The 22,713-nt window shown below is 39.1% G+C and overlaps 1 protein-coding gene across 1 annotated transcript in view; it reads right to left on the reverse strand.

Moving 5' to 3' along the window:
- LRRC6 (leucine rich repeat containing 6) overlaps positions 1-22,713 on the reverse strand; it is a 44,840-nt gene that overhangs the window by 16,786 nt on the left and 5,341 nt on the right. The window contains exons 2-9 of the mRNA XM_024212778.1: positions 20,638-20,715; positions 16,395-16,567; positions 14,931-15,163; positions 10,359-10,550; positions 7,716-7,793; positions 5,063-5,128; positions 1,528-1,597; positions 239-334 (exon numbers count right to left, since the gene is read on the reverse strand). Coding sequence (XP_024068546.1) covers positions 239-334; positions 1,528-1,597; positions 5,063-5,128; positions 7,716-7,793; positions 10,359-10,550; positions 14,931-15,163; positions 16,395-16,567; positions 20,638-20,715 — 986 coding nt within the window. The remainder of the gene's footprint in view (positions 1-238; positions 335-1,527; positions 1,598-5,062; positions 5,129-7,715; positions 7,794-10,358; positions 10,551-14,930; positions 15,164-16,394; positions 16,568-20,637; positions 20,716-22,713) is intronic.

Here is a 22,713-nt window from a genome sequence, read left to right on the forward strand (position 1 = left end):
GAAAGAAAGAAAGAAAGAAAGAAAGAAAGAAAGAAAGAACATAAATCTTAGGTCTGAACCACATGATTATTCTGTCGGTATGAAAAGTTCTTTCTAACAGATATGAGTTCTGACAGCAAATGTTGACCTGATTTCATTAGCTAGTAACATATTTCAGGTACAATCTATAAATGTTTCTCAGAGTACTGTTGATACACAAGTAGCTTTGTATGGTGTCTGTCCAAATGAATTTACATACCTTTGGCATGCTGATAACTAAATGTCCAGTTGTCTGAGATCTTTTAGCAGAGCTGCTATCTGGCTTCACCTCTGCAGGAAGCACAAGTTGAAATGGCTAAAGGAAAATAGGATAGAATATATCGTATTAAAATATTTTTTTACCCAGATAGAAAACATACGGAAATTCCATTAACATATACTTTGATCTGAAGGGTAGGATAGGTCTGAATGCTCTCATGTAATATATATTAATACTAATCCAAATAACTGATCTGCATGTTAAACAACCTTCATTTACATTATATGTGTGTGTGTAATATATATAATATGCTTGCCTGAATTGCTGCAATAGAAAAGTGACACTTTTAAAGAAAGATATGAAATGATGTTTGAGTTATACTAGCAATGAAATGAGAAAGACTAACAATCTATTTCAGAGAAAGTAATTTTGAAATTTGTGCTTATGCAATTGGTACAATTATAAGTAGGGATTCTGGTTTTCAATTTAAATTGAAAAACAAACAAAAAAATCACCAAAAATGACAGAAAATGGAAGGTTTCTTAAAAGGGGCTTTCAGCTGAATATACATCCAGTTCTCTCTGTCCTCTGTAAATTACAGATTGTAGGTCTAATTCTAGTCTCACTTTACTTGGTATAAACAAGCAGTATCTCTACTGAAGTGAAGTTACTGTGGTGTAAAAAAGTTGTGAGGAGAATCCAGTATATTTCACTGTCCATACCTCCCCAGTTCACTTCTTGGTCACAAATAGTATCAGTGTGGTAAGTGGCTTTTTTCTGTGTGGTTACACACCACTTGGAGTAATACATTTAAAAAAGGGTTTGTGAGTACTTTTGAACTTTTATGTTGATTTCCTAACCTAATGACACTATTGATTTCTATTCAGACTTATGTGGTTACCAATCAGTTAGACCTATGCCTTTATTTTTATTTTTTTTGGTGTGAAGTTACAAGCCAGTAAGGCCCAAATCCTCAAAGGTATTTAGGTGCCTAAGTTACAGTGAAATTAACTGATTGGTTTCAATGGGAGTTAGGCACCTAAATACCTTTGAGGATCTGAGTGTCCATTGAATTCAATGGCAAGATTCCAATTAACTTTACCAAGCACTGGATCAGTTCCTAAGAGTCTAGTCTTGCTTCTATTGATCTAAGTAAGAGCTTTGCCGTGATTTCAATGGGAAAAGATTTAGGCCCTACAGTAGCCAAAAGTAAACCCAGAAAATGAGTAACAACAGACATGAAAAGTGGAATTCTCAGTTTTAAATGAAAGTAATAAGAAAATACGAACCTTATCCTTCACCATTACGCGGAGGTAAGTTGGCTGGACATCAACATCAATTAGAGAGCTGTCCAGATGTCTTCAGAATTAAATAAAAGTGAATTTAGTTTAAGTAAGTTAACATCATCGTTCAGGGGAAAGCAGTTAAGACTATGCAACTCATTAATTATGGGTTTGCAATTTGAAAAAATTCCATTTGATTACTCTAATGTAATTAAGTTATGTGATAGAATTAGGGCTGTCAAGCAATTAAAAAAATTAATCGTGATTAATTGCGCGATTAAAAAATTAAGCACGATTAATCGCACGATTAATCACTCTGTTAAACAATAATAGATTACCATTTATTTAAATATTTTTGGATGTTTTCTACATTTTCAAATGTGTTGATTTCAATTACAACACAGAATACAAGGTGTACAGTGCTCACTTTATATTTATTTTTTATTACAAATATTTGCATTATAAAAAAGAAAAAAATAGTATTTTTCAATTTACCTAATACAAGTACAGTACTGCAATCGCTTTATCATGAAAGTTGAACTTACAAATGTAGAATTATGTACAAAAAAAACCTGCATTCAAAAATAAACCAATGTAAAACTTTAGAGCCTACAAGTCCACTCAGTCCTACTTCTTGTTCAACCAATCGCTCAGACAAACAAGTTTGTTTACATTTGCAGGAGATAACGCTGCCTGCTTCTTATTTACAGTGTCACCTGAAAGTGAGAACAGGCATTCACATTAAATTGTGCCGGCGTCACAAGATATTTACGTGCCAGATGCGCTAAAGATTCGTATGTCCCTTCATAACTCAACCACCATTTCAGAGGACATGCGTCCATGCTGACGACGGGTTCTGCTCGATAATGATCCAAAGCAGTGCGGACCGACGCATGTTCATTTTCATCATCTGAATCAGATGCCATCAGCAGAAGGTTGATTTTTTTCTTATTTGGTGGTTTGGGTTCTGTAATTTCCACATCGGAGTGTTGCTCTTTTAAGACTTCTGAAAGCATGCTCCACACCTCATCCCTCTCAGATTTTGGAAGGCACTTCAGATTCTTAAACCTTGGGTTGAATGCTGTAGCTATCTTTAGAAATCTCACATTGGTACCTTCTTTGCATTTTGTCAAATCTGCAGTGAAAATGTTCTTAAATTGAACAACATGTGCTGGGTCGTCATCTGAGGCTGCCATAACATAAAATATATGGTAGAATGCAGGTAAAACAGAACAGGAGACATACAATTCTCTCCCAAGGAGTTCAGTCACAAATTTAATTAACGCATTTTTTTTTAACGAGCATCATCAGCATGGAAGCATGTCCTCTGGAACAACGGCCAAAGCATGAAGAGGTATATGAATCGTTAGCGCATCTGGCATGTAAATATCTTGCGACACGAACTACAACAGTGCCATGCGAACACCCGTTCTCATTTTCAGGTGACATTGTAAATAAGAAGCGGGCAGCGTTATCTCCCGTAAATGTAAACAAACTTGTTTATCTAAGCGATTGGCTGACCAAGAAGTAGGACTGAGTGGATTTGTAGGCTCTAAAGTTTTACATTCTTTTGTTTTTGAGTTCAGTTATGTAACAAAAAAATCTACATTTGTAAGTTGCACTTTCACGATAGAGATTGCACTACAGTACTTGTATGAGGTGAATTGAAAAATACTATTTCTTTTGTTTATAATTTTTACAGTGCAAATATTTTAATAAAAATAATAATATAAAGTGAGCACTATATATTTTGTATTCTATGTTGTAAATTGAAATCAAATATTTGAAAATGTAGAAAAACATCCAAAATATTTAATAACTTTCAATTGGTATTCTATTGTTTAAAAGTGTGATTAAAACTGCGATTAATCATGATTAATTTTTAATTGTAATTAATTTATTTGAGTTAAGCGCATGAGTTAACTGCGATTAATCAACAGCCCTAGAGAGAATCTTAGAACTTAAGCTCTTCAGGACTGGGACTGTGTTTTTACAGTGGCCAGCACAATGGGGCCCAGATTACTATTTAGACATTGGATTGTTATAGCAATACAAATAATAAACAATAATTGTTCTAATGAGACAATTCAATGAAAGTGTGCTATTATCAACAGGACGAAAAACTGACCCCCCATTTGGTAAGGCAACTCCCATCTTTTCATGTACTGTTATATATATCTTCCTACTGTATTTTCCAGTCCATGCATCTGATGAAGTGGGTTTTAGCCCACGAAAGCTTACGCCCAAATAAATTTGTTAGTCTCTAAGGTGCCATAAGTACTACTCATTGTTTTTGCTGATACAGACTAACACGGCTACCACTCTGAAACCTGTCACCATGCAAGGTTAATATAATTATCCCCATTTTACAGATTGGGAAACTGAGGCACTGGGAAGTGAAGTGACTTGCCCAAAGTCACCTAGCAAGCCAATGGCCAAGCTCACAATACAGCCCAGATCTCTCAAGTCCCAGTCTAGTGTTCTATCCACTAGGCTACACTGACTCCCATATGAAGAATAACTTTTTACATTCCGTTTTCAGGAACTCAATGGACTGTAATCGCCTACACCAACACTAGAGACAGCATTTTTGTATTTCAATATTGTTGAATAAGGTTTGTAAGCTGTAAAGAATCCACTTTGATTAACGTCTGCTATTGACTGAGCAATCTATACACTCTTCAGCCCATCACTGAAGGTACAATGTATCACTTTCTCTTCTTCCTTCTTTTATAACTTCTTTACTACTTGGCTAACTTTTTCAAATTTTGTGATGTTTGCAATCCTCACTGAAGAGCATATACTATTACATACCAGCTTCAAAGTCTTATTGTCGTCAACACTTGAACAGCGTTTCCACAGCTTAAAACAAAGTCGTATTCTGATAACTCAGAAATACCAGAGTATAAGGGGAAAAAGTCCTCCAACACAACAAGAGTGTTTTATAGAGTCCAAGGCCAGGAGGGACCATTGTGATCATCTGATCATTTAGTCTGACCTCCTATATAACACAGGCTATAGAACTTCCTCAAAATAATTCCTAGAGCATATCTTTGTCCATGTTATATAAGCAATAACTGCACAAGCTTTACTCTACCAGGGGCTCACATGGATCGAAATTCTTCCACTGCAGTGCAGAGGGTAGCGATCATGAATAGAAGAGCTAAAGAGTGGGGGTTTTGCGGGGCGGGAGGGAGGAGTGAGGAAGGCAGCGGGGATTTTGCATAACTCTAAATAGGTTGGTGCTGAAGGAACCCCTGTTGTGGACTCAGGAAAGGACCACTGGAACTGTGCTTACATGGATCCAACAATAAAGAACGCCTATAAAAGGAGCATACAGGACAATGGCTATTCAAGATATGAAGGACCCCACCACCTGCCCACAGGTTTGGGGGTGGATTCTATTCCTTCCATTCCCCCCATGCTTTGTTCCCTTCACAAAGTCCCAGTGTGTGGGGAAGGGTGATTTTGAATACTGCATATCAGTGTATGACAGCAATGACAATTGCTCCCAAACATCATCATAATAAATAATTCTGACCTATAAACAGCAAGATCCAGGATGAACTGGTTGTTTTCTTCATCATCTTTCAAAAAGAAATGAAGTCTAGTAACAATGATAAAAAAAACACCTTCAGAATAAATACAACTAATTTGTGTGAGCATACAGTTCCATAACTTTACATTCAACAGCTAGCATTTTTTAGATTAATACCAACATAATTTAGAAGATACTTCATATGGTCTTTTTAGAATCATCTATAGCTTCACTACATGAATGTTTGAACTGGGTTCTGTTTTATTTTTCAGGTTGTTTTTTTTTCTTCTTAACTGAAAACCTAATTAAAAGTAGAGTACAAGGTCAGTTTCATTAAAATCCAGGAACAGAGACATTTGCTGGTGAAAACTTTTCTAGTGTAGAAAATGTGGATATATCTGTGGCTTTATCTACACTATGAGCTAGGAGTGTAATTCCTCTGCGCCTGTACACATGCTTGCACTAACTCGATGGCAGTGTAGCCACAGTGGCATGGGTAGTGGCAGCAGAGGCATGGCTTAGGGTGCTGAGCACAAACCCACGTGAAACTGTTGGGTACGTACATGGCACAACTAAGCTGTGCCTTTGCTGCCACTAGCCATGCTACGATGGCTATGCTGCTATTTAGACTCACGCTAGCTCAGATACACTGGCTTTCAGGTAATTGATGGGAAAAATTCAGCTCTTAAAAGTTTTAATAAATGGGTCTCTCAACTATAAAATGTATGTGCCCGTAATATTTGTTACCTTTTAGTCCTCTCTATTTCAATACGGTCAGACTGAGGAGGCTTTATGCCGCAGTGAGCTGTCTAGATTAGGAGTGTTTTTGAAGGGAAGGTGCAGAGAAAAAGACTACAAAAGAATGATTCCAAATCTCCATGCCTTTTTTCCCATGAGCACTAGAGCTATTTCCAGGTCTCTTTCCTATAAGGCAGATTCCCCCAACACATGGAGAGCTGAAAAAGGAAGTGCAACATTCTCTTGATAGCAGCCTATCTAGCAAAGAAACATCCTTCCTTTCTATGCAGGATGTAGCTATTTTTCTGGTAGATATTCAAAGACAACACTGAGAGAAGTCTGACTTTGCTTTACTAGGCTTCTGCAATGCAATGCAGAAGCCATGCTGGGGAGGGAATGTGCATTCCAAGTGCCTTGCTGTGAATGTATCTCCTATGTTCTTTTTTGGGTACCATTCACTACCAGGGGTGCAATGAGCACCGGAACTGTCACAGGCCCTGGTGTAGACCATGCAATATGGGGGTGGAAGCTCTTTGTGTGCTTCCCACACATCTGTGCAACTGCCTATCATAATCTGGCCCTATATACGTAAATCCACTGAATAAATTCCAGTGCAGAAGACCTGTATGAATAGTACACCACTAGTAACTATTGACAACGCAAAACTCTGGGGCAACATTATTTCTAAAGGAATAGTGCTAGAGCTTTATTCTAAATGTCTGTACCTCTCAGAACCATAATTCAGTACTGTCAACACAAATTTTTAAGCTATTATAGACTTGTCTTTGCACAGAAAATTACTCTTTTTTTGTATTGCTGTCAACACATTTTTATAACAAAGTGGAGACATCAATACAAGGGTGAGCTTCTTCTGATATACTTGGAATAAACACCAATACTTCTGCCACTGCTATTCATTCCATTCATACCACTCAAAATTAAAATGCCAGTTTCCAAATCCCTTAAATGTGCATGGCTTTAGATTGTCCTTCCAAAGATGTAACAACATTCTCTCCATACTAATCATCAAAAGCTATGTTAGCTTTGCTTTTTGCAGCTGACCTGGTCTTAGGAAAAGACAAAGTGTCATTCACCCCCAACATGGGAAAAACTTGTCTAGGGGGTCAGGAAATATCCTGAGGTTCCCTTCATGGGGCTTCTTCATTCCCTCCAGAGAAGAGGAGAAAGAGATGGGAGCTGCTGGGGACAAAGGCAATCTGTAGGGAACCTCTGTGCCGCCACTCTATTTCCTACCCCTCTCCCAATGAAAAGGCAGCACAGCTCCAATGGAACCAGGCTGCAGTTGGCTCCCCACCTAGCTGATGCTTCTGGAAACATCTTCCAGAAAAGTTTCAATATCACATAATAACTATGTCAGCAATAAAATGTAGGTGAGTTTTCCCCCAGCTCCACTCTCTCCCCTGCTACTGAACCTGATTCTAATAGAGGGGCTTCCATCGCCCAGATTTGACAGGTTTCCATCCCACCTACAAGTGGAGGCAATGATTTGGTCCAGAAACATTACTCTGATGTATTTTTTCTACATTTAAAGTGCCTGTTCATACAATTACCTTCAATGGTCAAACATAATTAACCTGTTTCCACAAAAGGCAAGATCCCTACACCTTAGAAGGGAAAATAGTAAAATACCTGATATCTTTATAGATAAATAGTTCTTTAAATGTTAAAGAGCAAGTGGCTAAATATTTTTGAACTGATTGATAATTCATTAGTTCCCTAACTTCAGGATATTGCTATAATTAACCTTGCATCCTCAACAGAACCAAAATATTACACTGGATTTTAGGATTTGTCAGACCTGTTACATTATCACATATCTTCAGTTACACAGTCAACCCTATTATAAAAAGCAAAGTACTAGTTCACTCATTTAAAGTTATTATTTTTCCTCACATACTTTGGTTCATTCATATTCAGAACTTTTCCTTCTGCAGTGATCAAAGTCCTAGGTGGCTTCTCTTTCACTTTTTGCCCTCTTTAATTAAAAAAAAGAGAGAAAGAAAAGGAAACAAAGGTTTATTATCACATTCTTATCCTTTTGTGAAGCAGCAAAGAAAGAATGAAGAGAAACATGGCAGCAAGTTCAATGTGATCTAGTTTTTTATTTTAAAATTACAAGCTCCTCTAGTAACAATACACGTTATACAATGTGTCTTTTGCCCTAGAAAAGTTATTTTAATCTGCCAGTAAAGGTGAGCAAATAATTTTCAGCAAACATGTTCTTTATTCATCAAGCTTAACTTCTTTTTCTTTTCACAGAATATCTGTGAGCAGATTACAATTTCCTCAGATTTGTCTGTGTATATTTATTTTTCCCAAAAACTTAGTTAATGGATTGATCTCAAATATTTGAAATGTAAGGTGCGCTGCTAGTTATGATTTTTCACATAGATCATGCAGTCTCATTACTATTATCTGCAGGCATTTCTGATGCAAATAGTAGTGCGTGTGAATTTAAAATTGGTTTCCCCAAATACTTATGCATGAACCTTTGAAATATGCTTCCTGGGAACATTTTGTGCTAGTCATACTTGACTACTCAAATGTTTGCAGGAAGTAAACATAAAAAGGGAATGAGTATGACCAAAGTGAATCCATGTAAATATTTGAACAATTATCTGGTGTTTGTGTGTGGGTTTGGGGTTTTTTTTTGGCACATCTTTACTGTTCTCCTCTTCCTTCAAAGTTATCATAAGACATATCTACGATAAAATCGGGGTTACCTACAACCTTCCCTTCCCAATCCCACCTACCAGTAGTGAAATTGTACCTAGCCTTTTGATTAGTGCAATGAACAAGCCACCCTTTCAGTACTTTTGACCAAACCAATTCATCCTAAAAGAGTCTAGATCTCCATCATTAGTATTTTGCTTGATAATTTAAGATGCCTACATATTTAATGGTTATTTTTGTTGCTTTCAGCTAGAAATCTTAGTGATACAACAGGTAAGAATTTGATTCTCGCTCATGGAAAAAATCTAACTAGATTTTCTTTAAAAGTATCATGTTGCAAATATCACATTCTTTCTTAGTCCACAACTTGTTGATATTCACCTAGTTGATGTGGTTTATGTATAAAATGTAACGAATTAGTAAAAATCCAAAAGAAAATAGGAAATTGTTTAAACTGCTTCGAGATACCTTGAAGTCACGATATCCCCCAATACTCCCTGGCTACGAGAATCTCCCCTCACAGTGTATATATGAGTGACTCTAGCCACTAGTGAAATGAAACATGACATTAGTTTAGGACAGGAAGGATTCATCATTTCATTGAAATTCCATGAGAAATTAAGAAAGGAAGAATATAATTATTCAAACTGGAATTTGGACTAGACACTGGAGTTAATACTCAAAAATGCCACTGGATTTTTAATGAGAAGTGGTCAGAACTTATTACTTCTCATCCAAAAGACTTAAAGCACCAGAAGAGTGCTTCTAACACTATCCTGGGGCATTGATTTAATATTAGCACAGTAGGAAAAGTATTACCTAATGAACATCAACACCACTTTCTACAGAATCTAAATTTTCCTGGGAGATCTCCCTAGTACTGACTAAACCCAACCATCTTTAGAGTTTTAGATGTGACGGCATCATAACCCAACATAGCATAGTTTCAAGTCTTAAATAAGTGATTATGATATCTTTCAATGAATATTAGTGTAAATACTGTAGCTGACATTTTCAAACCTGGATGCCTAAAGTTAGATTCCTAAATCTATATACAGACACCTAAATAAGTGGCCCAATTTTCAGAACAGCTGAGCACCCACAAGCCCCATGGAAATCATGGGGAGCTAAAGGTGCTCAGCTCATTTGAGAAGCAGGTCACTTTTGTTCAGGTACCTAAATATAAATTTAGGACCCTAACTTTGGGCACCCACCATTTTTGAAAATATCGGCCTATAGCTATAAAATAAATCTAGTAAAATATCTATGCATTGGTTTCAGGTTATGTGGAGTTCCAGTGGCATCCTAAAAAACAAACAAACAAAAACTTAGATGACTTTTCACGGATCATGCATTAAGATTGTTCTCCTGACCCAAACAGCACATACAACATGCAGGATCTTGTTACTCGAGAACCAGTTTTCATGGTGAGACGTGCATGGAATTTTGTAAGTCATATGGAAAAGATACATGAAGTGCTCCTTCTGCAAAAATTCTGTAGAATGCTGTTGCACACCCTCATAGTAAATGCTTTTAATAGCAGAAGTAAGCACTCAAGTGCAATGAAGATAGTATTTAGATGACTGAACACTGAACTTTTTAAAAACATAAACTGGGGCTGAATATAGAAACAACCAATTAAAATAAAAAAACTATTTGGAGAAAAACAGTATCAGGTATCATGAATAATACAAAGAAACAAAAGTGAACAATGCACAGAGTAGACAGCATTTCATTTTGGTACAAGTGGGAATTAAGCACCCAACTCTCACTGGACTTTCAATGGGATTTGGGTGACTATCTGGACTTTATACCTTTGAAAATCTACCCCTTACCCAATTTAGGGCTTATGTAAAAACCAAGATACCTTATATTTTCTTTAACTCTCCGTTTTTCTTCAAGATGTCTGTGAGCTTCTAATCTAGACTCTGGAGTATAAGGTGTGGGCTCCTCCCAAAAAGCTCTGTCCTCTTCATCATCTTTATCTATTTTCCATTCTTGGTATTCCTTTTCTGTTTCTTTCTGCTGGTGGTTTTCTTTGTCTTCTAGAGGATCTGGGCTAGAGAAGAGTACACAGAATGGTATTCCTTGAAATGTGGAAAGAGTAGCAGTGCTTGGCAATGGATCCTGCAGCAATTTTGTCCTCACACCAATTTATATAGTAGTATAATTAATTATCACCGAATCATAGAATATCAGGGTTGGAAGGGACCTCAGGAGGTCATCTAGTCCAACTCCCTGCTCAAAGCAGGACCAATCCCCAACTAAATCATCCCAGCCAGGGCTTTGTCAAGCCTGACCTTAAAAACCTCTAAGGAAGGAGATTCCACCACCTTCCTAGGTAATCCATTCCAGTGCTTCACCATCCTCCTAGTGAAAAAGTTTTTCCTAATATCCAACCTAAATCTCCCCCGCTGCAACTTGAGACCATTACTCTTTGTTCTGTTATCTGCTACCACTGAGAACAGTCTAGATCCATCCTCTTTGGAACCCCTTTCAGGTAGTTGAAAGCAGCTATCAAATCCCGCCTCATTCTTCTCTTCTGCAGACTAAATAATCTCAGTTCCCTCAGCCTCTCCTCATAAGTCATGTGCTCCAGCCCCCTAATCATTTTTGTTGTCCTCCGCTGGACTCTTTCCAATTTTTCCACATCCATCTTGTAGTGTGGGGCCCAAAACTGGACACGGTACTCCAGATGAGGCTCACCAATGCCGAACAAAGGGGAATGATCACATCCCTCGATCTGCTGGCAATGCTCCTACTTATACAGCCCAAAATGCCGTTAGCCTTCTTGGAAACAAGTGCACACTGTTGACTCATATCCAGCTTCTTGTCCACTGTAACCCCTGGGTCCTTTTCTGCAGAATTCGGTCCCCATTCTGTAGCAGTGCATAGGATTCTTCCGTCCTTGTTCTTGTTGAACCTCATCAGATTTCTTTTGGCCCAATCCTCTAATTTGTCTAGGTCCCTCTGTATCCTATCCCTACCCTCCAGCATATCTACCACTTCTCCCAGTTTAGTGTCATCTACAAACTTGCTGAGGGTGCAATCCACACCATCCGCCAGATGAAGATACTGAACAAAACTGGCCCCAGGACCGACCCTTGGGGCATTCCGCTTGATACTGGCTGCCAACTAGACATGGAGCCATTGATCACTACTCATTGAGCCCGATGATCTAGCCAGCTTTCTATTCACCTTATAGTCCATTCATCCAGCCCATACGTCTTAACTTGCTGGCAAGAATACTGTGGGAGACCATCTCAAAAGCTTTGCTAAAGTCAAGGAGTAACACGTCCACTGCTTTCCCCTCATCCAAAGAGCCAGTTACTCTACCAATACCAGAATATTCCATAAGACTCAGGGTAGCTTACCTAACTGTTCTGTTTCATTTACATTTCTTGTTAATTTTCTTTGAAGTACCATGACTCAAAAATGGCAATATATAGTTCCATCTTGCCATCTTGACTTTTGCCCATGACTACACAGCAAGTCTATGGCAGACCAAGGAATAAAACACAGCTTTCCTAACATACAGTCCTGTGCTTAAACCATTAGATCTTCAGATTTCCTTCAATTCTTCTGCATGACAATGCCAACATATGCACAGATACCGATTAAGTCAAAGACAAACATCAGACAACTATAAGCACCCTATATTGCATTAGTAATTCATTGGATGTGTGTTGTTGACTGATTTCTTGGATGAGAATCAATGACTCACTAGCCTGAACCATATCAATCTTCTAACCCTAATTACATCAGATAGCTACAAAGGTGATATTACAGCAAAGATAACCTTGGAGGAGCATAATTCTTCAGTACAAAAAAAAAGCAGAGAACTTTAACAAAGTGCTAAAACAATAGAATAGCTCAAAAGAAAGAATGAAGAGCAGGAAATTTCCATTGGGAATGCAAATCCTCAGCTAGAATATGTTTCGTTCATCAAGAAAGAAGTGGTCACCCAGATTCCACATTCACCTTATAAAAACCTAGATAGCCTACTAATGACAGTTGTCTGAGGAGAGGGGTGAGAAGTACAGGAACTCCTCACTTAAAGTCGTCCCGGTTAACCTTGTTTCGATGTTAAGTTGCTGATCAATTAGGGAACATGCTCATTTAAAGTTGTGAAATGCTCCCTTCTAACGTCATTTGGCAGCCGCCTGTTTTGTCCACTGTTTGCAGGAAGAGCAGCCTTTGCAGCTAGCTGGTGGGTGGTTGGAACCAGGGTGGACCAGCAGCCCCCCTATCAGCTCCCCACTCCCCTAAATTCCCTGTGCAGCAGCTGTCCCTCCCCCTGCTGCCATGTGCTGCTCCTGCCCTCTGCCTTGGAGCTGCTCCCAGAGACTCCTGCTTGCTGTAAGGGGGAAGGGGGGCTAATGTCAGGGTGTCTCTCCCTCCCCCCTGCTCCTGCACCCCGCTTACCCCATCTTCCATAGAGCAGGGGGGACACACGACGGAGGGAGGGAGCTTCTAGGTAGTAGCTGCCCTCTCAGGTCTCAGCAAGCTGATTTAATTAAAAGGGTCAGCTTCTTAAAGGGGAAATGCGCATTTTTTCTCTCACACACAGCGTGTGTGTCTCTGTCTGCCCTCCCTCCTTTCCTGCTGCCTTGTAGAGTGTTGTGAGAGTTAACCCTTGAGGGCTCAGTCAATTGCTAGTTCATTTAGCAGTAAGGCATTTCCTGGGAAATATCCCACCCTCTGACTCCTCCACCTCAACCAAGTTTCACAATCATCATCACTGTGTACCAGTATTAAATTGTTTGTTTAAAACTTATACTGCGTGTGTGTGAAGATAGATAGATAGATAGTCTTTTGTCTGGTGAAAAAATTTCCCTGGAACCTAACCCCCTCATTTACATTAATTCTTATGGGGAAATTGGATTTGCTTAACATTGTTTCACTTAAAGTCGCATTTTTCAGGAACATAACTACAACGTTAAGTGAGGAGTTCCTGTATGTGTAAATATATGAAGAAAAGGTGTTTGTTAAGTGTGAGAGAAAGATAATGAGACACATGAGACAACAGACGAGACACATGAGAAGACTCAGGATAATGTTAAGAAAATGAAGGGGGGGGGAACTGTGAATAAAAACAATATGAAGAAATAGGAATATTGTATGAGACAGGAAGTGTTCTTGGAGAGCAAATACTTGCAAAATGAAGCCATTACTGAATGGCAACTGTAGCCAAGCAATCTATTATGGCTTTAGCAGTGATAATCTTCTCTAGAGCTTAAACCACTATAACTTTCAGGACTTTTGGATCTATGAGAGGTGAACATTGAAGTTTTGACTGAATTAGCATTTATAAGCCCAAATTTCCATAATACTGTCTCCGTGGAACAAAAGATACTACATTACTATCCATAGACAAGATGAATGGCAACTGGACTGCAAACATTCTTTTATAATGTTTCTCACTCTAAACAGGCTTTCCACCATCTGGATCCAGTGCAAATAATTTTAGAGCCACAAAGTAGACTGGGTTCAGGAAACAAAAATCTACAGTGTTTCCCAATCAAAAGATCCCCAAATCCTCTGTTCTGTTCTCTGATCAATTCTGCTCTCCTAATGTGAGGATCAATGCATGAAGAGGGTAGATAGACTATTAGTGGTGAGATCAGCAATGAAGACAAACGTACACAATTTTAAAAGCAGAATGTAAAAAAGTAATGTACCAAGCAGGGGAGGATTTCCACTTTGGGCGCCCCGAGGTGCAGAGGCTCAGAGCCCCGCTACCCCCGCAGTGGCTGGGAGCTGTGGAGTGCCTCTGCCGCCCACGGCGGCTTGGAGCTCCCACCCCGCTGCCTGCAGTGGCCGGGAGCTGTGGGGTACCCCCGCTACCTGGAGGCAGCCAGGAGCTTCCTGCAGTGGCTTGGAGCTCCTAATGACAGTGGGTGGTGGGGGAACCCTACCACTTTTAACTTTTGGTGCCCCACTGCCGAGCACCCCTCCATCCACAGCCTCCCCACTGTCCAGCGCCCCCCACATAGTCCCACCACAACTTTCCAGTGCCCCACACAGACCCTCCACTGCCCAGGGCCCCAACACACACAGACCTCCCCCACCCCTACGAACCCCCCACTGCCCAGAGCCCCCCCACAAATACCCCCAGAGACTCACTCTCCTAAGCCCTGCCCCCTGGCTGTACTCACTGGCCCTGCTGGTAGGTGACTCTGTTCACCGGGCTGAGCAAGAAGTGCTCCAACAGGACTACATGGGGCTGTCTCCCCCTCAGCTGGCCTTGCCCCCTGCCGGGACCCGGGAGTGGCAAAATTTGAATTTTTATGCACCCCTAGAATGCCAGCACGCCTAGGCACGTGCCTACTGTGCCTAATGGGAAATCCGGCCCTGGTACCAGGTAATTATTTCCTCAGGAAAATAAATTCCTTATCAAAAACAGAAAAAAGAAGAGGACTGATATCAATTTACATACTTGATGTTGTTGATGTCTGTGTACCAACGTCCGTCAAATCCAGGTTTAGGTTTTATTTGTTTTTCTTTCTTTTTCTCCTGCTTTTCTTGTATTTTTTTTAGGGCCTCTTCTTTTTCTCTGGCCCTTTGGAGAAGGTAAACCTGTTCCTGGTCTCTAATTTGCTTCTCTACTTGTCGATAGTTCTGCAATGCCTGAATCCTCTCGGAACGTTCTATTTCTTTACTATCCAACCACTTCTCAAAAGAGCAAAAAAAAAAAAAAAAAAAAAAAAAAAAAACCAAATAAAAAATATAAAATTGGCAAAAATTGAAAACCTCACATGCAAATCAATAAATCCATCAAGCACTGGGTTAATTTTGATTATATCAGCTTTAATATACAAATGGAGAATCTACAAGACTTCCAATAACTTCTTAGTATTATGTAAATTAGGCTACAGCAGAAACATTTAAGATTGTAATTAATACATTGTTCATGCTGTCAGAGTATCTTAACTGGTTCAATGCATGTAGTATACTATTGAAAATACTGTAAACACTTGTATATGTGCTGACTTTCTGACATTTTAGGAAGAGTTAAAGACTCCACTTATATATGATTCAGTATGGCCTGGAGTGCCCAAACCTCATCTAGTAGAAGGGAATTGCCCCCAGAGAGATGCTGGTCTCCAGGGTGCCGGAAAAAGTGCTCAAGTTCTACAGTCAATAGAGTTTAAGCCTGGATGAGTTTCATCTTCAGCCATCTAGGGAGTTAGCTAGAAACATTATGAGGGACCAGCATCTAACTGTAGCATCTAACTGCGGCAAGTCTTCTGGTACTGTATATTTCTGTATATAAAATCCTGAGCTTATATGTGGATTGTAATGACTTTTCTCCTGAAACTGTGGTTGTGGGTAGGGAGGTCTGCTTATATTTATGTTATCCTATCTGGGAGTCTATACCGTAATTCCTGCTGTTGCTTAGAGTACCCATCTCATATGTGGTGTGATCCAATTTACGTCAGTTATAATCTTTCTACTGATTTCAAAAGGATTTTACAGAAGTTTTATATTTCTGGTACTATCAATCCAGCACTTTCCTCATGCACGAAAATCAGCTAAAAATATACTGTTCTTTTACACAAAAATTAGAACCCTTTAGTATGTTTTCCCTCCTCAGAGTTAGAATTTTCTTTGAAAGGAAAAATCAAGACTTCATTCAAAGATCTCTGATAAAAACATAAAAGATAGCCAAAATATATTTTGGCTAAGCCATTATCATAACTGTGTTATTTATCAATATCAGTTCTCCTTTATGGGAGCATTTAATTTCTTATGGACAACAAGTAGGGCATTCCTATCACAAGCAGTAATTTTGTTTTGTATTACTGTGTTCAGTGAACAATTCTGACTCCAAGCATTAAGGAGGAATGTATCACTTTTAGATACTCATTTGGATCCAAATCCGTTAAAAAAAACACCATACTTTTAATTGATGAAGAGTTGCCACCACAAACTGTCTGTAACCTTCAAACTCAGTGCATGGATTCCCCACCAGAAAGAGTTCTTTAAGATGTATGTTATGTTTTAGAATTTCAATACTGGACAGTTCTCCAATGAAATTTGCTGTCAGGTCAAGTTTCTGCAGTTCTTCACATCCTGTATGGAAAAATATATTCTTATTCACCTTGCATATCATACACACACACACACACACACACACACACACAAACTTGTTACCTCTATCTCATTTACACAAATACACACACCATATGTTGCGTTTCAGAACCAGATTTGGGAGAATAATTCATAACTAATAATTTTGATTTCTATCTACATTTGTTTCTTTCATATTTCATTTAGTTTCTTTTTAAAACAAATGTTTTAAATGTGTGTGAAATGGCAGAAGTTTCAGTAAAAGTCACAATTCATGAAAAAAACTATAAAAAGTATTGCTAGTTGGATTACTATTAAATCTTTTTGTGGTACATTTATTCAGACTCACATTTAGAGATGGGTTGGTTGAGACTGGTTACAAAAGTCACACGACATTGGCTCTGGTTCCTTGATTGGATGAACCTGCTCAGTGTGGTTACAAGAAGCCATTCTGACTCATTTTTTCAGAGGGAGAGGCTGAATTTTGTGTGCCCTAACTGAAGCAGTCAGAAAAAAGCTCCTAATGGCTGTGGCAAGGACCAGACCTATCAGTATCCTTTGAAGCTCTGCATAGTTTCTAATTTCAGAATGAACTGTTTAGTCCCAAAACACACACTCACATACTTTCTTAGGAGGGCAGGGCCAATTACAAATTATATTACTGTAAAATGTTACTCTTAGCTGATACTACTCATGTCTAAGAACAATGAGTCATATATATACACTCTAAGAAAAGTTGGACTTCTGTCACAACTTATGAATTCATTAATTGTCATGCATATTTTAACTTACTGACTTTCACTGGTATTTTGCTTGAGTGAGCTGATGTGAAAGTGCAAATGTTGGTGAACAGTTGAGCAAACTTCATTGAGACTGAAAAAAATCTTCATTGTAAATTGAAACTCTGGACTGTATAACAAAAAGTTCACAGGGAACACTACGGTGGCAAAGTGAACCAGAACAGCGTAATATCATACTCCTGGGGGAATTCTATGCCCAAAAATGCAAAATTCTGCACCAAAAATGCAAAATTCTGCATATTTTATTTGTCAAAATAATGCAGTATAATGACACCAGTTTCACTTATTTTGGTAGTTTATTTAAACTACCATAAAGAAAAAAAATCACAATAACTGTTCACTATTTCCTAAACACATGAAAGTTAAGTTACAAATACTTGGTAACTAAGACCCTGCATTCCAGTTATAATCCTGGATTTTTATTTAAATCACATTACTTTTATTTTGATGTTTGGTGTTCTGTAAAGTAGAATGTCACTTTAAATTGTTCAGACTTTCACACAAGAAAGTCATGCAGTTTTGCTAATCATTGTCCTGCATTTTTTAAAGTGGATAAGTAAAATAGATCCTGAGCTGTAATCTAACCCCGTTGTGCCTCTCTGGCACAGGAAAAAAGCGAGAAAGCCCATAGACTTTCCTAGCTGAGGATTCCGTTACTGTCATTTACAATAAGGCTCCTTTACACCACTCTGGCAAGGTAAAGGAGCCTTAATTGACTAAGAATGGGAACATTAACTAACAATGGGCACATGAGCAGCCTGCCTGTTTAGCTGTTACCTTTCTGCTCTGCCTCAGGGACAGAGCCTGCTTCACACAGCCCTACGCCTCCAAGCCCAGGATGCAGCAACAGCGAAGAGAGGAACACAGTGAGGCTATGTCTACACTACTGCGGTACGTCGACCTATGCTACGCAACTCCAGCCACGTGAATAACATAGCGAGAGTCGACGTCAGGGCTGGCTCCAGGCACCAGCTAAGGAAGCAAGTGCTTGGGGCAGCCAATACAAAGGGGCGGTACTCCGTCCGCTATTGGGGCGGCACGTCCAGATCTTCGGCGGGAATTCGGCAGCAGGTCCCTCAGTCCCTCTCTTCCTCTTTGAACTGCCGCCAAAGTGCCGTCGAAGAGGAAGAGAGGGAGTTAAGGACCTGCCGCCGAACTGCCGCCGAAGAATGGAGCGGCGCGATTGAGCTGCCGCTGAAGTGCTGCCGATTGGCGCTTTTTTTTTTTTCCCCACCGCTTGGAGCAGCAGAAAACCTGGAGCCAGCCCTGGTCGACGTATCTTAGGTCAAGTTACCGCGGGGTCTCCACCGCGCGAGGTCGACAGGAGAAAATGTTCTTATGTTCTTCTTGTTGGGGGTAGAGTACGGGGTCGACTGGAGAGTGATCTGCAGTCGATTTGGCGGGCCTTTACTAGACCTGCTAAATCGACCACCGGTGGATCGATCTCAGAGCGTCGGTCCCGGCTGTAGTGTAGACCTGCCCTGAGTCTCTCTCACTCATTCACGTGCAGGCAGGCAGGCGCCCAGTCCCACCCCCTTAACGATTCTCCATGGATGAACACATGCACGCCCAGCCTTCCACCTTTCCCCTGCGGTAATTGGCTCTCTGCTGCTGGCTGCACCCAGCAGATGTGCCTGGGTTGCCGCGGAAGGGGCGTGTGTTCCCCACAGATTTCTTGGCTCCCCCATTTTTCTGCGGGGGAGCCAAAAAATCTGCAGAAGTTATGAATTCTGCACCCCCCGCAGGGTGCAGAATTCCCCCAGGAGTAAATATCAGTGGGAACTTCAAATCCCCAATGGACCATGAGGTTTCCTCCTCCACTGTTCTTGCTGATTACAATAAATATGGATGAAGCTAAATTATTTGAATTATATGTTAAAAAAAGTTCCCAGACTCCCCTTTCACCATGATCACCCCAGGACAGAATCACAACTCTCACTGTAAGAGTAAAAATACAAGCTCAGTTACTATGCTCATAATTATAACCAAATCTAAAGAGGGCAACTAATATTTCCTTGTGAATCTGTTATTTGACAAGCATTTTGAGTGTGATGGAGCTGGAAGAGAATAAACAACTCAATAATGATTTATTAAGGGATTTAAATAGGCAAAAATTTTGCATACCAAAGGTTCTGGTTTGTAAGTAAATGACATATTACATTAATAAATATTACAACTTGATAGAGGAGCTTAAAATTTACAGGAATAAAATAGATACAAGTTTCTGAACAAACTGCTAAACATGTAATTTACTACCTATTTCTTTAATTTTTCCAGACATCTCTTTAACCTGTTTGAGAAACTTTGTTTGTTTCCATTTGTTTAATCTTTTAAGCAATTCCAGTTTGTTGATTTTTTTCCTCAGAAGACAGAACCTGAAATCTTCACATCCCTTTGTCACTTTATCCTTTTCATAAAAGATGACCATACTATAGTGACTGGACTACTGGAAATCAATACAGGGAAGAACTCAAGATAGAAGTGATTCTACTGATAAGGGATGTATTTATAGGCAATTTTATGACTTAGAATTTGATAATTTGATCTTGCAAGATGCGGAATATCATCAGTGCCCAATGAGGTTAATGGAGTAGAGACATGTGATCTGGGAAATGACTATCCTTAAATTAGTACAGGTGGGAATAAGACAGACCAAATGTTTATGTAATAATGGAACAGAATCTCCTGAAATGCTCCATAAACCACTCCATGGGGAAAAGGCCACCATATATGGTCAATAAGCATGGAAGTCCTACCTCTGTGAGACTCAGTTGACTGCTGAAGTAAAGAAGTCTGCTGAGACAATAAAGCCTTTTAAAGCCTATGTAGGACTTTTTAAAAGGATTTAAAAAGCCACATTGCTATAATTATTCTGTTTCAGTAATATATTTATCTTTTTGGCAAGCATATACCAATACCATATGGATGACCCAAGTTCAGGAATGGTTTTTGAATTCCCTCTGTGCAGGATATTAAAGACTAAAGCTGTCACAATTGCCTACTTTGGAAAAGGGGTGCAAGGAAGAGTGAAAGCTGAAATGTTTTAGTGAACCTCTGCAAAGACATGAACAGAAACTATTGTTTGCTATAGGTAAGTACCATAGGTACTAGCTACTTGTAACAACATACAAAAAATGCACAAAATGCATGTCTGAGTAACTACAAATTACCTTAGTTGGTGGGTATATTTGATAATCTACATTCTCCTTTACTTTCATACTCCACACTTATGCATCAATATGAAAAGGGAAAAGATTGCATTAAAAAACTTACCTTCCAAATTTTCAATTCTTTCAATGTTGTTCAAAGCTAAATTTAAATATTCAAGCTTCTTTAGTTTGCTTACATTTTCTGCAATAAACATATATATTTTATTTCAATTCTATCCACAAGGAAAGGCATAACATTTTTAACTCTGTTTTATTGTTTAATTTATTTCTGAAACAAATTAAATTATGTGCAAAGTGGGAGATTCACAACAGAATAAATATAAAAATATAGCAAATATTAACATTTTAATGCACAGAAAGTAATTGCTTTGGACAGAAAACAAAACATTTATCCTGGAGAGTGTAATAAAAATCAAATAGCAAAGACAATGAACACAGACATCTATTCGGCTGTTTAATCATTCGAAGATTAAAGGCTTGGTCCAAAGGCCCACTGAAACAATGGAAAGATTCCCACTCACTTTAAACTATGGATCAGGCCCGTACTGCCCACTCCTGCTCTCTGAAATTAGTGGGAGTTTTGTCATTGACTTCAATGGGCACAAGAGTGGCCCCCTTAACCTATATGTATACAGGGGAGTCTCATCTTACGCTGGGGTTACGTTCCGCGGTTAGTGCGTAAAGCGAAAACCGCGTATAGTCAAAATTACATTGAGTTGAATGGCGGGCGGAATCGCCCGCACTACAGGTACAGTATTAAAATTGTTATTTTTCTCTTTTTTTGTTTTTGTTTTTTGTTTTTGCCGACCGCATAAAGCTGAAATTGCGCATGTTAAATGCGTGTAAGATGCGACAGACCTGTATACTTTTCAGGATGTTTCTTGTTTGTAGGCTTTGAAAGATTAATATAACCCACTTTGAGAATGCAAAAGTCCATATTATACCATACCCGGAGAATTAAGATTGTTTGTAAATAATTCCTAGGCCTGCCCCTTAAGTAATGTAACCATGATTACCTTCCCATTTAGGTTTTGTTCATAAAACGGCATGACAACAGACTGCCAAGAAACTGGTCTGGGAAGCTGCCTTTTGCCATTTCTTTTGTGGCATCTCAACTTTCTGAACTGGCTACACTTGATGCTTCCAAAGGTCTTTATTTAGATCTGTGATGCTGTGGGCTATGGGTGAGGAAGTTAGGACTCATGGAATGAGATTTTCTCTTGGGATTAAGTTCGTGTACATAACTAAACAGTAGTGACCATTTACTGATACTCACAGACACCTACTGGCCATTTCCTTTTGTGAATGTACCAATGACCTGGAAACAAATCAGTCACAAGAACATACAATTTTGCTAAAAATAATAATGGTGACCGCGATAGCAATTATATTCAAAGTAGGCTGCTTGTCCTCCATGACACTGGAAACTAAACCTGCAAAAAGCACAGTCATTTTGTAAAGCAAAAGGTCTAGTCATTTCACTAATGTGTTTTGTAGTTGCTGTACTTGGTCATTTGATAAAATATGTACTGAAGTAAGTTAATTGTTTATCCACGGAAAATTCTACACCTCACAGTGCATTAGCTAGCTTTTATAATGTAGGATGCTTGTGTGGTTGCAGATTTAGCTTCAAAACCTTCTCAAGTAATTTAGCAAAACTAGTTTGAAATAGGATAGCTTATTTCACACATTATATGGGGACCTGCCATGGAGTAAGAAGATGAAGAAATTTCATTTTAATGTTTCTACTAGAATCTACAGGAGACTAGCCTGAATAAGTACTTCTAGAATTGTTTAATGTGATAGTGATTCAGGAAGCTGAGATGCTACCCAGGACGTGGAGAACGGAGCTCAGACATGTAATGCTGATGGCAATAGATTCCTAGCACATGTCCAGACAGATGGTGCTCAGAAAGAAGTTTAGCTTTATGAGTTTAAGAACAAAAGCTGAAGAACCAGGGGGGAAATAGAATTATAGCATCCTGCTGACCTGGAGATGATCATTCTTTGTGTCAAAAGCATTCACAGCACAGATGCCAAGATTTCAAGGCCATATCTGAGAATCTTTCCTTGACTCTAAATTATGTCCCATTTAGGTGAGAGAAGTTGTAACAGCCCTCGAGACTCTAGAGACTTTTTTTGCAGCAAAGTACTGTGTAATCTCTGTAAGTCATTTGTA

Source organism: Terrapene carolina, unplaced genomic scaffold (genome assembly GCF_002925995.2).
Source record: "Terrapene carolina triunguis isolate 2854851 unplaced genomic scaffold, T_m_triunguis-2.0 Scaffold58, whole genome shotgun sequence".
In the NCBI taxonomy this organism is placed as follows: Eukaryota; Metazoa; Chordata; order Testudines; family Emydidae; genus Terrapene; species Terrapene triunguis.